The sequence below is a fragment of the Manacus candei genome, unplaced genomic scaffold (genome assembly GCF_025592945.1).
Source record: "Manacus candei isolate 608988 ecotype Guabito, Panama unplaced genomic scaffold, ASM2559294v1 h1tg000057l, whole genome shotgun sequence".
Taxonomy (NCBI): domain Eukaryota; kingdom Metazoa; phylum Chordata; class Aves; order Passeriformes; family Pipridae; genus Manacus; species Manacus candei.
In genome coordinates this window covers 11,753,578-11,771,089 of record NW_026138105.1, presented here as the reverse complement: position 1 = coordinate 11,771,089, position 17,512 = coordinate 11,753,578, and the positions used below count along the sequence as shown (strand labels likewise).

General features: G+C 48.2%; 1 protein-coding gene across 1 annotated transcript; it reads left to right on the top strand.

The window, feature by feature from the left end:
- The first annotated feature begins 4,545 nt into the window (after positions 1-4,545).
- Positions 4,546-17,512, top strand: OPRL1 (opioid related nociceptin receptor 1). The gene is made up of 3 exons (XM_051803407.1): positions 4,546-4,790; positions 13,723-14,078; positions 14,416-17,512. Exons 1-3 carry the CDS (start codon positions 4,564-4,566, stop codon positions 14,937-14,939), a joined length of 1,107 nt encoding a protein of 368 aa, XP_051659367.1. The 5' UTR covers positions 4,546-4,563; the 3' UTR covers positions 14,940-17,512.

Genomic DNA, 17,512 nt, shown 5'->3' with positions numbered 1-17,512 from the left:
CAGTGCAGAAAAGCATCTGCACAGATTTCTGCCATCTCTAAAAGGAGTCTGATGGAGCCAAATACAGAAGCTACCATGAATATGTATTATTGCAAATATTGAAGAAGCCAATGTCCCCTTCCTAATAGATGTTATTTCTCATTCTTTGAATGAGTCTGTTGGCAATAGAGGGCAGATAATCCACTTGTGGAATCTACTTTTCTGCCTTGTGCTATGTGATTTATAACATCATGAAAGGAACAGAACTTGTCAGTGCTGTCTCTGAGAAGTACCATTGAGTTCCCTTGTAGGGGTGGCTCTGGGAAAGTGGCTTTTGGGGATCAAGAGACAGCATTTTCGTTTTGTTATGACTTTTCATTTCTTCCTGCCAGATTCTTCGATGCTCTAGCTGATGACCATAGATGTGTAAAAATCATCTAGTTCCAATCCCCTCTGCCATGGACTGGGGTGCATGGTTGCTGAATTTCTGTGGTCATTGTCCTGAGAACAAATTCCAGCCACCACCAGTGGCTATGGTACAAATTTAGCTAATTGGCATTTGGCAAGTAATTAGCCAGGTGCCCACCATCCCAGGAGTGACACTTGCATTTTTGAAGCTTTGTTTTGCAGCCTTTCAAGCACGCTCCACTTCTCCACTTCACCCCCCAGCCTTTCTCCCTCTCCTCTCCAGCCCAGGCACTTTTTTCCTGCACAAGAAATGATTTCATTTCTTGCAAAATTAATTCTCTGCTCATGATGGCCTTGATTAAACAGATTGCCAAACTGTGCTAAAGGTGACAAAACAGTTCTGACACACAGACGTTTCTCCTTCTAAAAGGAAAGGCAAAAAAACCCCAAACCCTGTGGGCTGTTGCTATTATGAGATGTGCAGGTGGCTGTGGGCTGTTTGCTGCAGAATCAGCAAAAATTGTCCACATTTAGGAACAGTGTCTGTAAAGTTAAACTGGTTGAAATAGCAGAAGATGTAACTACTGGCACTTGAACTAGATTATCCTGAAAAAAATGAGGAGTTTTCATCCACAACTGTAGACTGTACTGATGCTCCAGGAGTTTGGAGGTACAAATGGTATAGATATGTGTGGCTGCCCTGTCCCTGGAAGTGTGCAAGGCCAGGTTGGATGGGGCTTGGAGCAACCTGGTCTAGTGGAAGTAGAAGGTGTCCCTGCCCATGGAAGGGGTTTGCAACAAGATGATCTTTAAGGTCCCTTCCAACCCAAACCATGCCATGATTCTACGTGGGAAAAGCCCAGACTCTTTCCTCTGCCAACATATGTCCATTAACTGAGCAGAGAACAAGCCTGTTTGGGACCCAGCTGTGGCTCTTTTTAATATAAGCCTCTGAAAGCCTGCAAATATACTCCAAATATGCACACAGCTCATTTTCCAGACACTTTTTAATTTGTTAATGGGCATCGTAATTATTTACCAAATGCATCAGAACCCTTTTGTATACACTTGGTTTGAATCTTATTTTGCAGATATTCAGTGGAAAGTGGGGTGGGGAAAAAAAAAAAGCATTTGTACTGTGAATGTGTTTTTTCACTTGCATGTTGATGCTCTGGACTCTTGTAAATCCAGCCTCTGTTCATGGTGTGTCCTAATGCTTCTGTGTGTGCTTTCTGGGCAACCATTGCCTGGAAGAAGGGTGGTCTTTTTGGCTTGTTCTTTTTTTTTTTTTTTTTTTTTTATTTGACTTTTGTTAACATCCTGTCTGCAGAGAAACCTTCAAGCTGAAGAGTGGATCTGGATTTTCAAAAAACAGGCTGGGAGAAGTCCTTTTGGGTCATGCAAATAAAATTTTGGTGGCCTTCCTTCCCAGCCTTGGTGCATAGGCCCCAATAGACAGGGTGAAGACTTCTGATGAGGAAGAAATCTGGCAAGAGTCCTACTCTTGAGATGACTGTTCTCTGCTCATCCCAGGGATCCTGAGAAGAGCAGGTGTTAGGATACCATGAGATGTTCTGGAAGGACAGATCTCTCCATTACTGAATTGGAATTGGGGTGGAATCATGTGATTGGGACTGAAGGTGCAGCATGAATATCCTGCATTTTTTTCCCATGCAAAAAGGATATGAACACTGAGAAGATACTGGATGAATGGATGAGGAGAATTTTTGGAAGAAGGTTTGTCCCAGACACAAGGCATATCTTGGCTGTCAGTAGTTCAAGGTGGCAACCCTGATCCCTTTTACAGCAGCCATTCCGAACACAGCTGTTAGGTGAAAATGAGCACCACAACAAGATAAATAGGTGAACTTGATGCATTTGCTGCACTGAATTAACATAAAAGGGAGTGTGGGAAGGGTTGAGAGCATTTATGGGGTGAGAGCCAGCAGAGAGGAGCAGAGCTGAATTTGCAAACGTTCTTCCCGTCAGCTCCTGGGCTGTCCAGCTGGGAGCTCTTGCACTGATTTACTGCTGTCCTTCCTTCAGCCTTTGAAAATCAATCCATTAACAATTAAGGTAATGTCTAGTCTAGTGTTTATTTCACACTCTCATTAGCGGACTGACAAACCCCTCACTTTTTCAAGCAGTAGGACTGCTCTGTTCCACAGGGGGGCTGTATCTCTGGGTCGTACTTTTCCCCTTGTTCCCCATTAGAGCTGAGATCTGCTCCTGTGGAAGCATTCAGGAAAATTACCATGCAACACCATACCTTGGCATTGTGCTCCTTGTGAAGGAGATGCAGCTTTTGTGCTAAATATCCCCAAACATCCATTGAAGCAGAACTGGGGCAGAAAGGTATAGCCCTGACTGCCTGCTGGGCCCCAGGAGTTCTGTGTTGGGCTTGGGAAGAGAAAAAGCACTTGCTGCAAGAGCTCATGTCCCTTTTCTCCATCTCCTGGGCAATAACAGTGTGCCCCGGATTGAATCTGACCTGTGTGTCTCTGCTTATGTCCCCAACACTGGGAGATTTCCTCAGATTGCTGGGAAATGGCTTCTTTGGAGAAACACTGTAGATGGCCAGAGGCACCAGACCATGAGGCTCTAGTTCTCGGTAGTCAATCCACCTCTGATCTGGGATTAAACTGGGGGTGGACCCCAAATGCCTCTGTGCAACCTGTCTGAGGGGTGGCATACCTGGGGGACTCTGCAGCTCTCAGGCACCAAGTTTATGAGGGTCAATATCTCACAGCCAGACTGGGAACTGCAGGAACCTGTGGGGTCTTTGTGGCTCACCTCACCTTGAGGTAATGAATTTACCACTGCAGCTTCTTGGAATATATGTGTTACTCTAACTCTGATGTGAAGTGCAGGATGGTTTGCGCTGCAAAAAATGACCTTTAGTTAATGCTGCTAGAAGATTACTAAATAATAACAATTTTCTCCCCCTAATTCTCATTCCTCCTTGTATTTTTTCGCCAATTTCTAGGTCAGATTCCCCATTCCGCTGCTCCTGCGCTAGCACAGCGATCAGGTTGCACAATCGCAGAGGAGGGAGGAATCTGCTTCCCGAATCCCTATCTCCTCAGCACCCTTCCACGATTCTTCCCTTCTTCCCAGCGTCTACGGCTGGGAGCCCATCCCAGGTAGGCTGCGGGTCGAGGGCTGCGGCAGGAAGGGTTTGGGGAGGTTGGGGGGTGCTGACCCCCCCTGCCCGTGCCGGGGGTGGGACGGGGAGGCCACCGCAGCTCCCGGCGCCTGCGGGGCGGGGGGAGGACGCTGCCCGTGTCTCGCAGGTGTGGGCTCGCCTTCCCTTTGCCGCGTTTGGTAATTTATTATTTCTTCCCCCCCCCTTCTTTTCCTCCTTCCCCCTCCCGCTTTTCTCTTACGCAGTGGGAGCAGCCTGGCTCTGCCCAGCCGCCCTCCGTCCTCCCTCCCTCCCTCTCTCTCATCCCTCCCTTTTCCTTAAAAACGTGGGATCCGGGGTGCAGCCCCCTGCGCTGGCAGCATCCCTGCCTGGGAGAGCAGCCCCTTCCCCTCCTCCACCTGCGGAGCCCCCGGCTTTGTCCCGTGTCCCCCCTCGTCCCCCGGCCCGGGGGTGCTGGATGCGGCCGCGGGGAGCGGAGCCTGGTCCGGAGCTGCGCTAGAGTGGACCCGCCACAGGTACGGAGCCAACTGGGGTTTATTTCCAACTTCGGGGTTTTCCTGCCGTTTTATTAGGATATGGACCAGGATGGGGGGGGAGAGGTTGTACCCCAGCCCCAGTGGGAGGCTGCGGTGGCTCTCGGGGGACAACGGGGGGGCAGTGGAAGGTTTGGGGGCACAAAGCCGCGTGTGGGGACTCACCGGCCCGCAGGGATGGGAGAGGCAGGTGGGAGCATCCAGCCCTTGGGAGGGATGGCGTGCGCAGCCCGCGCGTCCCCTGAGCCGGCCGTGTGGAGATATGCGCGATCCCGGTGTGCCCGGGATGCGCCGGGCTCTCAGGGTTGCAGACCATCAGAATGCTCCTGGGAAGGCTCGGGGGGGGGGCTGTGTTCCCCGGCAATATATCATCCTTCTCCCTGGTAATAAATCATCCTTCCCCAGCGCTTCTCACGCACAGGCTTTGCCACAGTCCCGTGCTACCCGTTTGATCAGCAGATCTTAAAACTGTCTCTTGGCGCAGGCTGGTGCTTCAGGATGGACCCGCTCTTCCCCGCCCATATTTTTGAAGACCCTGACCTGAGAAAGCTGCTGAATGACTCCTCCATGCTCAACCTGAGCTTTCTCCCCAGCAACTGGTTTAACAACAGCACGGGGGACAGCTTCCTGCCGCTCAGCATCAAGATCACCATCGTGGTTGTCTATTCCATCGTGTGCATTGTGGGGCTGGTGGGCAACTGCTCCGTCATGTATGTGATCGTCAGGTAGGACACGCAGGGAGGTTCCAGGGAAGGCTGGGAGAGGGGCAGACCTTCCCTCCCTCAGTCCCTGCTGCAGGTGAAGCAGGCAGGTGCTTCCCTGGTGTTTGTGATGTGCTTTAGTGGTAATGATGTAGCATTTGTTACATTGTTTTGGTTTTATTTGTTTTTTTAACCCTTCCTAGGCTGTGATGAAGGTTTCCACCAGTTTTCAGCTGCCCTCTGGTGCCTCCTAAAGTTTAACTCAGAGAATGGAACAGAGAGAGCAGAGCTGCTCAAAAGAAAAAAAATGTTTTGTGGTTTTTTTTGGAGCAATCTGGATGTCCCTAAAGAGGGCAGTGAGCTGGAAGGGTTTTGCTGCCAGGCTGTGCTGGCTCCTTAATGGGACCTTTCCTTTCCTGGGCTGTGTCCGGCACCCCAGCTGTGTTTGCAGGTGCTGTTCCATCTGGGAGCTGGCTCTTTCCAAAGCTGAACCTTGTTGTAAGGGGAATGGCATGTGCAGAGGCTCTGCCTTAATTGTACAGGGGAAAAGTCAGGAATGTAAGTCTTTCAACCCTTTGGAAGCTGTAGACATGAATAAGATGTGACAGGATGCTGCAGAGTTGAAGGTAACTTCTCTGACTTCTTGTGCTGAAGTCAGGAGAGTGGGGGGACCTTTGCAGAGGAACAGAGCACGGACCATGAACCAGTCCAGCCTCCCTGCACACTGCTGGCATTTTAGGAGTCCCTGTCCGACACTGTTGTGGTTCAACCCCCCCCTTATTTCTGGGAATCAGAAACCTTGTTCCCCTTGTAAGTACAAAATAAGTTGATGCAGCTATTAGGGCTGTGATTGTGCTAAATCCCAGTACCTCCCTTCTGATCTCTGCATCCTTCATGTTAAGGAGGGAACTTCCATTTTATCCATGTCTTGGAGCAGATTCCTGGTGCAGGTGGATGCTGCCAGCACAAAAAAGACAGGTTGAATCCTCCAACAGAAAATGCAAATATTTAGCAGGTATTCAGACACTGATGAGATTGTCTTGCTCCTACCAGGAGCCCAAGTGCTTCCAAAGCATCTTTCCCCTGAACACACACAACTTGGTTGCAGGAGATGCTGCAAAATTCAAGTCTCTGGTATCAGAGGTCAGTGAAGGGTGGCTAAATCTCTACTACAAGGGCAGAGTGAGGTAACTGTTCATCAGGCTGCCTATCTGTGCTCTCTTTGCAGAGGAGTTCATGGCAGAGAGAAGGGATCCCATTAGCCCTGGTGAGCTGCAGATGCAGAGAGCAGGTTTGCAGTAAACTAATGACATGTCTGGAGAGCTCGTGTTCCTGTTCAGTGTAGTAGCAGTCATTTGAGTAGTTTGTGGGTGTGTCCAAGTGTGGTGAGTAGTGAGGCTCTGGGAGTTAGAAGTCATTGTCTGACAGTGATGCAGCTCCATGGGAATGCCAGCCAGCGTGTGTGCAGAGGAAAGGAGTCCTTACCCCGTGCATGAGCCTTAGATGTGTGTAACAAGAAATCTTGGCAGAAATCTCCCTGTCTGCAGAAGTCTTGTGGGATGTGAGCAGCTGGATCCTGCTGGCCCCAGCCCAGGGCTGTGACTGGGTATCACAAATAACATCAGTGTCCCAAGACAGCATCCTGGTCAGGGTGGACCTGTGCCGTGGCCATGTGTGCAGAATGGTGGCTTCTGTTCCACATCTTTTTGACTTTGATACCTTCCAGTTGGATAAATGGCACTCAGGAAAAGAAAGTGGGATTTCAGCACTGGAATTTCCCCTGGAACTTAACTGGTTTGTGTGTCCTCTGGTTTTACTTGGTTTAAGCAATTGAAAACTGAAGAAAGGTGCCACCCCCATCTCCCCCAGCCATTTTCCATTTCTCTATTTCCCTTTATCTAGAAACCCCTATATATTAAAAAAAAAAAAAAAGGATGCTTACAGACATTTTGATTATTTGGGTACTCCTTTTGGGAAATTCACCTTTTTTTTTTTTTAAAAAAAACAAACAAACAAAACAAAAACCTTCAATGTGAGTCTGGAGTGCCCCCCTGAAAAGCGTGTGCTGGGGAAGTTATAACTGAGCTGGGGCAGGTGTAGAACCTGCTGTTCCCACTGGTTCTCCCCATCTGTGTCCCCTGGGAGCTCAGTATGGAGCGGAGTTATACCCAAGGAAATGACCCTTCTTAGGTTGGTGAGTAACTACAACTTCTGGTTATCTCTGCTCAGGATTCTTCTCTCCTTGTTCTGTATGCTGAGGTCAGGAGCAGGTGTGGGGATAAACTGAGCTCAGTATCCCAGATTCTTACCCTTGCCATGTATGTGGATTGATGCAGAACTGCCACATCAGTGGCCATACAAGATGCTGATGAACTTCTCAAACACAGGTTTTTCTCCCCAGATTGGGGCATTGAGGCTTCATGCCTTGAGTAGCATCTGTTTTTCAGTAGGTTGAAAATTGGCTGCTGGTAAGTCAACATGGGCTTTTGGAACTCTTAATGATATACCTCTTCCATTAATGGAAAAATGGTTGGCAAACCCTCTGTGCTGCACCCCTGTCACCTGCAGATATGGTGCAGCCTATGAAAGCTGGTTGGTTTGTTTTTTTTTTCCATGCTTCAGCAAGGATAACCAGGCTTCAACATATTACACAGCCCATAAGAAAATCGTGTATTATCTTCCACAAAAAGAATGGTACAATGTCATAAACAGTAATTGTTTCCTGGTTTTGAGGGAGCTGGGAAATAAGAAGACTCTAATACCTGCACTCGAGGAAATTGGAGGCATCAGAAAGGCTCATTTTTTGTTCCTTTTGAATGAGTCTTCTGCAGCACTGAGGGAAAAGTTTTAAAATCTCCCAGTACTTCACACGAAAGTAGAAATTCAAAGCCTCCTCTAGGTTTTCCCCTGTGTTATAGAACCCAGCCTACATCTCTATTATATTTGGAGTGATTTAAAATTTGGAATGATTAATTTAGAGACAGTCATCATGTGGCTGTCAGTCCCTTCCAGTGCTGAGCAGCACTAATTGGGTAAGATGGAGAAGGGCTCTCGTCAGGAGCACAATTTCCTAGACAGTAAAGGGCCTATTGTGGGAACCTGCCTCATCTGTGGCTTTGTTCTGCTGGCTCATCGTGGAGCTCCTTGCCAGCAGGGATGATGCCTCCCCTCCCTCCTCCTTCTGCTGTTTGCTCTCTTCTGCATATATTTCCTGTTCTTCTTTTTAATGAATGTGAAACGAGGAGCTGAACAGAGGGTTTGGGGGGAGAGTGAAGGCTGCTGAGATCCTTCTTAGCTATTAACTGAATTCTGCAAGGCTGCTTGCCCAAGAGCTTTGTTTTTAGGAAGGAAAGCAAAGGAGAAGGAGGATGGATTGTTCTTTCAGTGGCTCTGGGGGTGGGTGACTCACGGGGCCGGAGGTGATGCTGACCCAGGTGTTGTTATAGGGCTGTGACAGAGACCCCTGAACTGCTGCCAGCCACTCCTGTGCCAGGGAAGGGACAACATGCAGCTTCTGGTCTAGGGACTCCTCTGTTGTCCCCAGCTGCTACAATGCTCAGCAGTGATGGCCTGGAGGACTCCTTTCCTCCAGCTCAGGCCCCCATGGGAATGATGATGCCTCATTTCTTGGGCACTCTTTACTATGGTTGTTCTCTGTTGGGAGCCCAGCAAAGTACTGGGGATGCTCAGCTCTCTCTGTTGAAGAACACTTTTCAGAGCATTTTAAGCAATATTTCAGGCAGATGAGGGCTGACAGGCTCCTAGACTTTCATTTGCTGCTTCCAGGTGAAGAAGGAAGGATGTGATGGGGGGGTGCCTGCACCACGATCTTGCCTGGGGATGCTGTGCCAGCTGTTATTCTGCTTGAAAACTGCCACAGTCCCTGAGAACAGGGGTGAGGGCAGCTGGCTGTGATGAGACAGGGAAAATGAAGTTAATTATGACATTGCAGAGATGCTGATTTCTTAACAGAAAGCTTTCTAAGGGAAAAGCCTCGACCAGCTGAGTGTCTCAGAGCTGAAATTGAGCTTAATGCGAAGGGGACCCAGTGTGATGGTGGAGCCATCTGAGTCCTGCTTAGTTTTTCCTAGGAAAAAGTATAAAATAAACAGACAATTCTTGCAATTTATATAGAAGTGAAAGCCACACTGAGGGCTCTGTGCCCTGGAGAGGATGGTGAGGTGAGCGGGAGAGGAACCTGCTGTGATAGTGGCTGCACAGGACAGGTCTGCAGATCCCTGATTTCTGGGTCCCCACGAGCCCAGGTGAGCTGGGCTCAGCTACATGACTCATAGGAACCATGTCTGGTCCCTGCTAATACAGATCCTGTGGCTCCAGTTAAGAGGGCTCTTTGTTTCACCTGGCTTTGGTGAGATGGGTGAAAGAGAGTTGCCCATGTGCAGCAGTAATTCTGTGATGTTTAGTGTGGGACTCAGTTCCCAGTGTTTTTCATGGACTGGGCAATTCCCAGCAGCGTGTTGGATATGAGCAACTCAGCAGAGGCAGATCTGACCCATGAACTGGGACAAGAGCATCTTGCTGCAGGGTGGAGGCTGATGAATGCCCTCCTCACACCAGAGCACCATTCCTGGTGGCCAAGCACCTGCTCAGGGATGTGGGAGCATCCCTGTGAGCCCCTGGCTGAGCTACTGAGGCTTTTGCAGCCACCCAGCCTCCTCCCTTGGCATGGCAGCAGTCGGAGCCATGTGATGTCCCTATCCACACTGGTCCCCAGAGAGCACCCAGAAGAGGAGGGCAGTGTTTGTTTTTTATAGTTGTCACTGGACACAGTGGTGAGATTCAAGGGCAAAAAAATCATCTGTCCCAAAGTGTGTGCTCACCCTGTCTGGCAGCAAACTCCTTAACTAACCCCTGCTAGCCAGTCCCTGTCCTGCTGCGTAATTTATAGGCTTTTAGGTGCTGTGTTGGTGGCTGCTTTTGCTGTAGTGTCTGGCCTCAGAGCCCAAAGTGATTTAAATTTGTCCTTCTCAAACTCTCTGGATTTTTTCAGGGCCTGTTGAACCATTAAGAATAAATCATCTTGAACTGGTTAGAAGTTTGAGGCTGAGGGGGCTCTGAAATGGTGACCAGAGCAGCAGGGATGTGGGGAGCACAGTGTGGGTGTATGGCTGGGGGGACACAAAGCACGATGGTGCGTGCCAGATCAAATAGCAGGTTCACACAACCTGTGGGCAGGGAGCAGGCTGGGAGCAGAGATGTGAGAGAACCAGGGCTGATTTCTACCATCACAGGGTGGGAGTAGCTCAGGAAAAATTCTCCCTGAGCCTTTTGCTCACCTGAGCTGTTTTGCTCCCAGGTGCATGTTCAGGGACTAGGGCAAAGGCTGGCACTGCTGCCAGGGTGTGAGGTGGGGATGGAGGGAGCTGCTCAAGGTGAACAGCACTGTCTGCATCCCAATTAGCTGGAGCTATGAATATGAAAATCAAGAGACTCCAGGAGGCAGAGAGCTCCTGGAGATAATGCTCAGGGTTCCCTGTGGCTGCAGGCTTTGCTCTGGTCCCTCTGTCCCAGTGTCTGCTGCCCCATTTTGGGTTGCAGTTTTGCTGCAGCCAGCTGGTTCTTAGCCTTGGGGCATCCAGAGTGGCTCACTGTCCTGCAGCCTTGCCATGGCTGGGTGGAAGAGGGAAAGTAGGAAAAACAGGTCTGCAGCTCCCCTGAGTCTCAGCCAGGGACAGAATCCATCCTTGTGAGAAACAGGACCTTAAAGCCCAGAGAGCTGTGTCCTACCCATCTTCACTCCCAGATCGCATCTTCCCTTTGCTGAAGTCCAGCTTTGTTCCAGGTACTGTTGCTTGAGGTCCACTCATCAAAAAAGGAGAGGGAAGACATGTGCTGAGATGACATCCAGGCATTTTTTCTCTTAGGCTTCAGCATCCGAGAGAACAGGACTGCAGAGCAATTACTGTTGTGACAAAGGTGGAGCTGGATGAAGAGCTAAGAACCACTCTGTGGGAGATGCTCCATTAGGAAATTACTTCCATGACAGAGTGGAAGAAAGTGGCTCAGCAGGGAACTAATGTCCTCCGTGGAGGCCACAGGCTTATCTGCAGCAGAGCTGTGCCACAGGGGGAGGAAACTGAGGTGCCTCCTAAAGCCCAAGAGTTTAATTTGTCTTTTTTTTTTTGGCGCAGATTAAGAAAAAGAACACTCTCAGTTCCTGGAGGAAAAGAAAAAGAGATTAATCCACAGAGAAGCGATTAATTGATTTTTTTTTTTGTGTACTGAACGTTCTGGAAATGTTTGGGAACATTGTTTGGTTGGGGTAATGGCTGTTGGCTCTCAGCATGCAGAGAAAGTGGAGTAGAAGTAATTAATTAGGTGTAAATTAATTTCCCTACCTTTCAAGAGCACAAAATCAGCTTAAAATCCACTAGAAGATGAGTTGAAGGAGGTAAGGGCCAGTCACCTCAGCATCCCCATGTTGGAGGGAGCGAGGGAAGGTGGCTCTGCCATCACCTTGAGGAGGTGGTGAGGAAGGAAGCAGCAGAGAGGGATCTGTGCATTGAGAGGGAGCAGATTTTGCAGGGCCAGGCTGAACAATTGCAGCTGGACTCTGAATTCTTGCTGAGAAGGGCTGGTAGGGGTGGAGGGGTGTGGGAGGGAGCTGAAGGTTTGTGATCTTCACACCCTGAGCTCAGGGCTGGTTGAGATGTCCCAAAATTCTCACAGTGCTGAGGAAACGGGAGTTTTCATGGAGGCAGCTTTGTCCCCCATGGATTTTGGAAGGGGGCTGGAAATAGGTGAATTCTACTTGTTTCTCCCACTGGTCAATTAGAAAACCAAACTCAAACAACCTTTAATTTTTTTCTGTTTTGCTGTCAAGTCACTCATCATTGCTCCAAATTGCTATTCCCTTGAGTTATAACGTCAGTAAGGGCAGTCAGTGTTAGAGGCATTTTGATGAATTGCCTCCAGCTCCAGTCCTCCTGAAAGGATGGACTGCAACAACCTTGACCTTTGGGAAGCTTGAGCCAGCTCAGCCAGTCTGTGGTATGCAGAGAAGGCCACAGCTCCCAGGAGACCTTTGCTAGCACAGTCTTAGGTGACTGAATCATTTCCTAAAGCCTGAGCTGACAATACTTATTTTTATGGGGGCTGATAAAAAACAGTGATTTGATTTTCTTCATTTTAATTCCCCTCTGCTGACCGAGAGGGAAAGGTGACTGAACCCACTTAACAGACCTACCTCATCCCCCTGAGTACTTTGCCATGCTTGGCCCAACTGCAAGTGTTCAAACACAAAAAGAAAACTTGCCTACCCTGAGATGCTGCTCTGGGGTTCAGGGTACTGGAATCTGTGGTAATCCTGCTCAGGAAACTCCAAAGCTTAAAGCCCTGGCAGCTGCCTGTTGAGTTGGATTTGCAAAGTGTTTTGCTTGTTCATCCTACCACAAAAGGAAAGGCACTGGCATTTTTCTTCTACTACTCCTGGTTACATAAGTTTATCTGGGCTGCCTTTCTAAGAACCTGTGATTTCTGGGGCAAGAAGAGTCTGACACAGGCTTTTTTAGGGACCTCAGTGTTTCCAACCATGTTTCCATCAGTGCTCACCTCCAAAAGCTTTCCTTGGCTTTGAAGGTCAAATGGAACATTCGGTCTTCCTTTCTGAAGCCACTTTCAGATTTCTAATACAAGCCCAGCTTAAAGCTCCAAAGCAGGTAGAAAGATAGACTTTATAGTCTGGATTGTGGCTCCCCTGGCTCCTATTCTTGCAAACCTGACCATGTCACCGTGTGTCTCAGCAGAGTTCAGAGTGTGCCACTGATAATGTTCTGCCAAGCATTCAAATAATCTCTCAAGAACTGAAGTTCAGACCCTGAGGGGAGGACACAGAGCTGAGAAGGGCAGTTGTGGGCTTGCTGTTCTGAATCAAATTGACAAAAAGAGCTTTTTAGTTCAAATCAGACCCTATACTATTCTAACATAGAGTGAAATAGGGTGGCAGTTTATAAGTAGAAGTCTAACCCTCAAATGATCTTGCACTCTGTTAATAACACACATCCCTGTCTGCCATTTTTGGCCACGTTTCTGCAAAGGCCTTTAGTATAGTAAATGATGGATGAGCTATAGTTTTAAAATTATACCTATTTGAGCTCCTGTTTTGCCCATGAGAGGAACATCCTGGAGCTGAAATGTTAGGTGACCCTGGGACAGGGGGGCACTGTTGAGCTTCCATTTCTGCAGACTCTGCATGTCTCATGGGTAGGTGATTATGGTTTGCTCTGCATCATTTCCCATGTGTGAAAAGGAGATGATTGCCATTAGAGCAAGGTGAATCTCTCTTTTGGGCAGCCAGTTCATATGATGAAAGTAATATCGAAATGACAAAAATTCTTTGAAGTAGAATTGACTTGTGACTTTACCTCTTTCTTGAGAAAGATCCATTGTGATATTTCGATTTCTGATTCAAACCTCACTCCTCACCAGTTTTTAGCTGGCCAGGGCTGGCCATCCCACCTGTTCTGATCTGACAGCTCACATTAGCCACACCCTTTGAATGTGAGCCCTTACAAAATGGCTTATCAGCTTAGCCCTGGATCTTTCAAATCATCATATTGGGTAAAACTTTCACCAACGTTTATAATAATGAAGCCATATGTGATAAAATCCTAGGTTAGCCTTATTGAAGTCATTTTTCAAGAACCACTGTGAGTTGACAGGCTCAGGCTTTCATGGTCCTCCCTGGCAGTCTGAGGGAATAAACTTCTCCTGCCCATGGAACTGATTATGAAGATACCGTGTGTGATCTTTTAGGAGCTGGGTTGAGCTGTGTGTTGATAAACCTGTAGGAGATAGAAAAGTGAAGGGTGGTCAGTCTCATATAAGAAAATACTGCATCTCCATCCTAAAGTGGCAGAGTGGCCTCTTCAGTAGCGTTTAATGTCTTACCCCTCATCAGGTGGAGCTCTAACAGTTGCTCATTCCTGCATTTCAGATTCACCAAGATGAAGACAGCAACAAACATTTACATCTTTAACCTCGCTCTGGCTGACACCCTGTGCCTGATGACCTTACCCTTCCAGGGTACAGACACGTTCCTGGGCTTCTGGCCCTTTGGCAACGTCCTCTGCAAGATCGCCATCTCCATCGACTACTACAACATGTTCACCAGCACCTTCACGCTGACGATGATGAGCGTGGACCGCTACATCGCCATCTGCCACCCCATCAAGGCCCTGGACATCCGCACTCCCCACAAGGCCAAGGTGGTGAATGTCTGCATCTGGGCACTGGCTTCTGTCTTCGGCATCCCAGCGATGGTGATGGGATCCGCGGAGAACGAGAACAACGGTCAGTAAAGCTGCACCCAGTGGGTGGGAGGTGGTGATGGCCAGGAGAGCCCATGGGCTCGGGGTGCCAGTTTCATCAGCGGGGTGAGGGCTCTGCTGTAAGGTTGTCTTAACTCTCTCCTTTCTGCCCTTGCTTCCCTGTATCACTGCTACTGCCTTCCCAGTATTAAACGTAGAATCACAGAATCATTAAGGTTGGGAAAGACTTCGAAGAACATTAACTCCAACCACTTCTCTAACTAGTCTAAACTAATCTCAATGTGCAGATGCCTTTTTGCTTGCTCTGTGTTTGTTGATCTTCTTTTCCATTTGATTTTTTTCACTTTTTTCACTTGCAGAAATTGATTGTCTAATTAAACTCCCTTCGCCAGTGGACTACTGGGATCCGGTGTTCGGCATCTGCGTCTTTCTCTTCTCCTTTATGATCCCCGTGTTGATCATCACCATTTGCTACAGTCTCATGATCAGACGGCTCAAGAACGTCCGTGTCCTCTCAGGCTCCAAGGAGAAGGACCGAAACCTGAGGCGCATCACCCGAATGGTCCTGGTGGTCGTGGCAGTCTTCATTGTTTGCTGGACTCCCATCCAGATTTTTGTGCTGGTCCAGTGCTTGGGTGCCAAGGCAGAAAGTGAGCTCGAGCTGGCCATCTCCTGCTTCTGCACCGCGCTGGGGTACGCCAACAGCAGCCTGAACCCCGTGCTCTACGCCTTCTTGGATGAGAATTTCAAGGCGTGCTTCAAGAAGTTCTGCTTCCCCACCGCCTTCAGGACCGAGCTCCAGATGTCCAACAGGATGTGCAGCATCGCCAAGGATGTGGCCTATGCCTGCAAGAACTCGGAGGGGACTAACAATCCGGCCTGACTAGGCATGGAAATTCCCATGGTGGCTGTCGCCCAGCAGAGTCCAACCACCCCCACGTCAGAACTAACTCAGATAACAGCTCTTTAGCAGGACCTCAAAACTGAGAGGCGAGAAATAATTCTGGGGGTTGGGAAAACTGGATACTGCAAGAGCATGCAGAAGAAGTGAGCCCATTTGATGCATTTTTAATTCTAGTGCATCCTGCACTAAAGAACGTGTTTGAAATCAGCCCTTTGATTCCTGCGAAACCCTGGGGGTTTGCAACATTACTGAGAGTTCAGGAATCAAGGATTTAAAATAGGCATCATTCCTGGGACTTGCACTTTTGCTGCTGGGAGACAGACAGAATGTAAACTCTTCCATTGCTTTTTGCCTCCTCGAGTTGAGATGTTAACAGCTCGTGTGGCTCAGCAGACGCTCGCGTGCGGGTTTTATTCCCGTGCCACCACTCTGAAATTAGACTTCGCTGCAGCCAAAGTGGGCAGGAGCCATCAGACAAAACCTAAGATCATCTCCAGGATGAGTCATCGTGCAGGGAAGGATGCGGGGAGGGAGAGGAGGGAGCTGGCGGAAAGAGAAATTCAAACTGCCTTAGAGGACAACGCCAGCTCCTGCAGACAGGGTCTGCAGTAAAACCCTCCTCTCAGAGGGGAGCAGGGGGGTGAGAAGGGACTGTAAAAAATGTTGAGTGTGGCTCTGAAGAGGAGGAAATGAACACAGTTCCTCGTTTACATGCTGCTACTGCTTTTTCTTTTTTTTTTAAACTCTGTATTTCCAGTGTGACAGTGGACAGATTGTGTCTATACATACACGTCTGCAGTGCTCTAGGTACAGATATATGGTAGGATTTCACCTTGCCAAGCATGCCTTGGGGATCTTCCTCAGTGAGAGGAGGAAGGAATGAAGTGGCCTATATATAAATGTATTTATGTATAGGGGAAAGCCATTTTGGAGAAGTCAGAATGGCAGCTCCTCCAGAAGACATGGACCTTCCTGGTAGCATGTGGCAGCCTAAAACAGTCCCATCTGCTCTGCATGGGATAAGTGGGGCACAAACCATATAAAAGGTGGGGTTTTGGGGTTTGTTTTGTTGTTTTGTTTTTTTTTTTTTTTAACTGCGATGAGATCCACGATGCTGAGAGCATGTGGGAAATGCTGCCCAGGTACCACTCCTCCTGCCAGCTGTGGATTGATTTTTCCTCTCTCAGTAGGTCAGAGGTTTGTGGAAAATGAAATGTCGTGTCATTTCATTCAATAATGAAAGCTTCCCCAAAGAGTTTAACCACCGAGTGCTCTCTGTGCTGGAGGGGACAGCAGACTGGTATTCTCCCTGTAGCACAATAGCCTGGGGAAATCTGGGCAGTGGTGGCCAGTGGTGCTGATGGGGAAGCAAAGCAAAGACCCCCATGTGGAGATGGGAGGTCAACTTCAACCTGAGAACTGGCAGCGTTGTCCAGACTGTACAGATTTCTTGTGAATATATTTCTTGTGCTCTGGTCTAGGAAATTCTGTATTTTTAATGTATTGATTTGCCAATATTTTAATGCTGTCATGTTCTTTACATATGCTGTATAAAAGAATTGAATGTTATATTTCTATGTAGAGTGTTTCCCTTATGGTTGGGCTTAAAATATAGATGAAATTCCAGTGTCCCATGTATAGGACCCAGATCCCTTGTAAACTGCTCGAGCTGAGAGGATTTTGGTGCTGTGATTAGCATTTGATTGGGAATCTGGAGGGATACCAGAGCAAACTTTGCAATTATCATTTCCCCTGACTAATCTGGGGGAGGAGGAAATCTGGGCACTTTAAGCACTTTGCAATGGATGTTTATCCCCAAGCACTCACCAGGAAATCCCACACAGCCCCCAGGCATGGGAAGAACAACTCCCTGAGAACTGTGCTGCTGGCAAGCTGCATCCATGCCCTTGGAAAAGCTGAGTTTGGTGGGATGTTGTGGTTGTGGATGCAATAACAGTGTTGGGCAGTGAGTGACCTTGGGTTTGCTCAGCCCCTCAGCTGTCAGATGATCTGATGGGGTCTGGGTATGGTTGGGCCTGAAGCTGGGAACCGACTGCTGTTCTTGCTGTTAGGGAGCAGGAGAGCATTCCTTAGTGGCTGGCTAGGGAACAGCCACTCTCCCTTTGCCATTCTTGGTTGAGTTTTTAAATAGATTTATGTCCTCTGAAAAAAATATACCTGTGTTTGGCATTTTTTTAATACAGATTTTGTTATAATGACTATGCTGCAACGATCTTACATAATCAAGTACCAATAAATGTGTGTTTACTAAGCTTTTGGATATTTCCATGGCCCTTGCAGTGACTGTGTTTAGACATTCTGTTCAATGCTCAGTGGAGTTTGTTATAAGAAGAGCAACAAAAACCTGAAAGCAGAACTTCATTGTACTGTGCCTATGGAGTTACAGGCTTGTGGTCAGCTAGTTGGCTGCAGCACTGGCTCTGTAATTCTCTTTGGAAATGGTTGTGTTGGTGTGATTTTACAACTGCTGCAATGTAAATGACAATTTCCTAGGTGGCTATTTGTGTGCTTTAATAAAGGAAAATAAAACC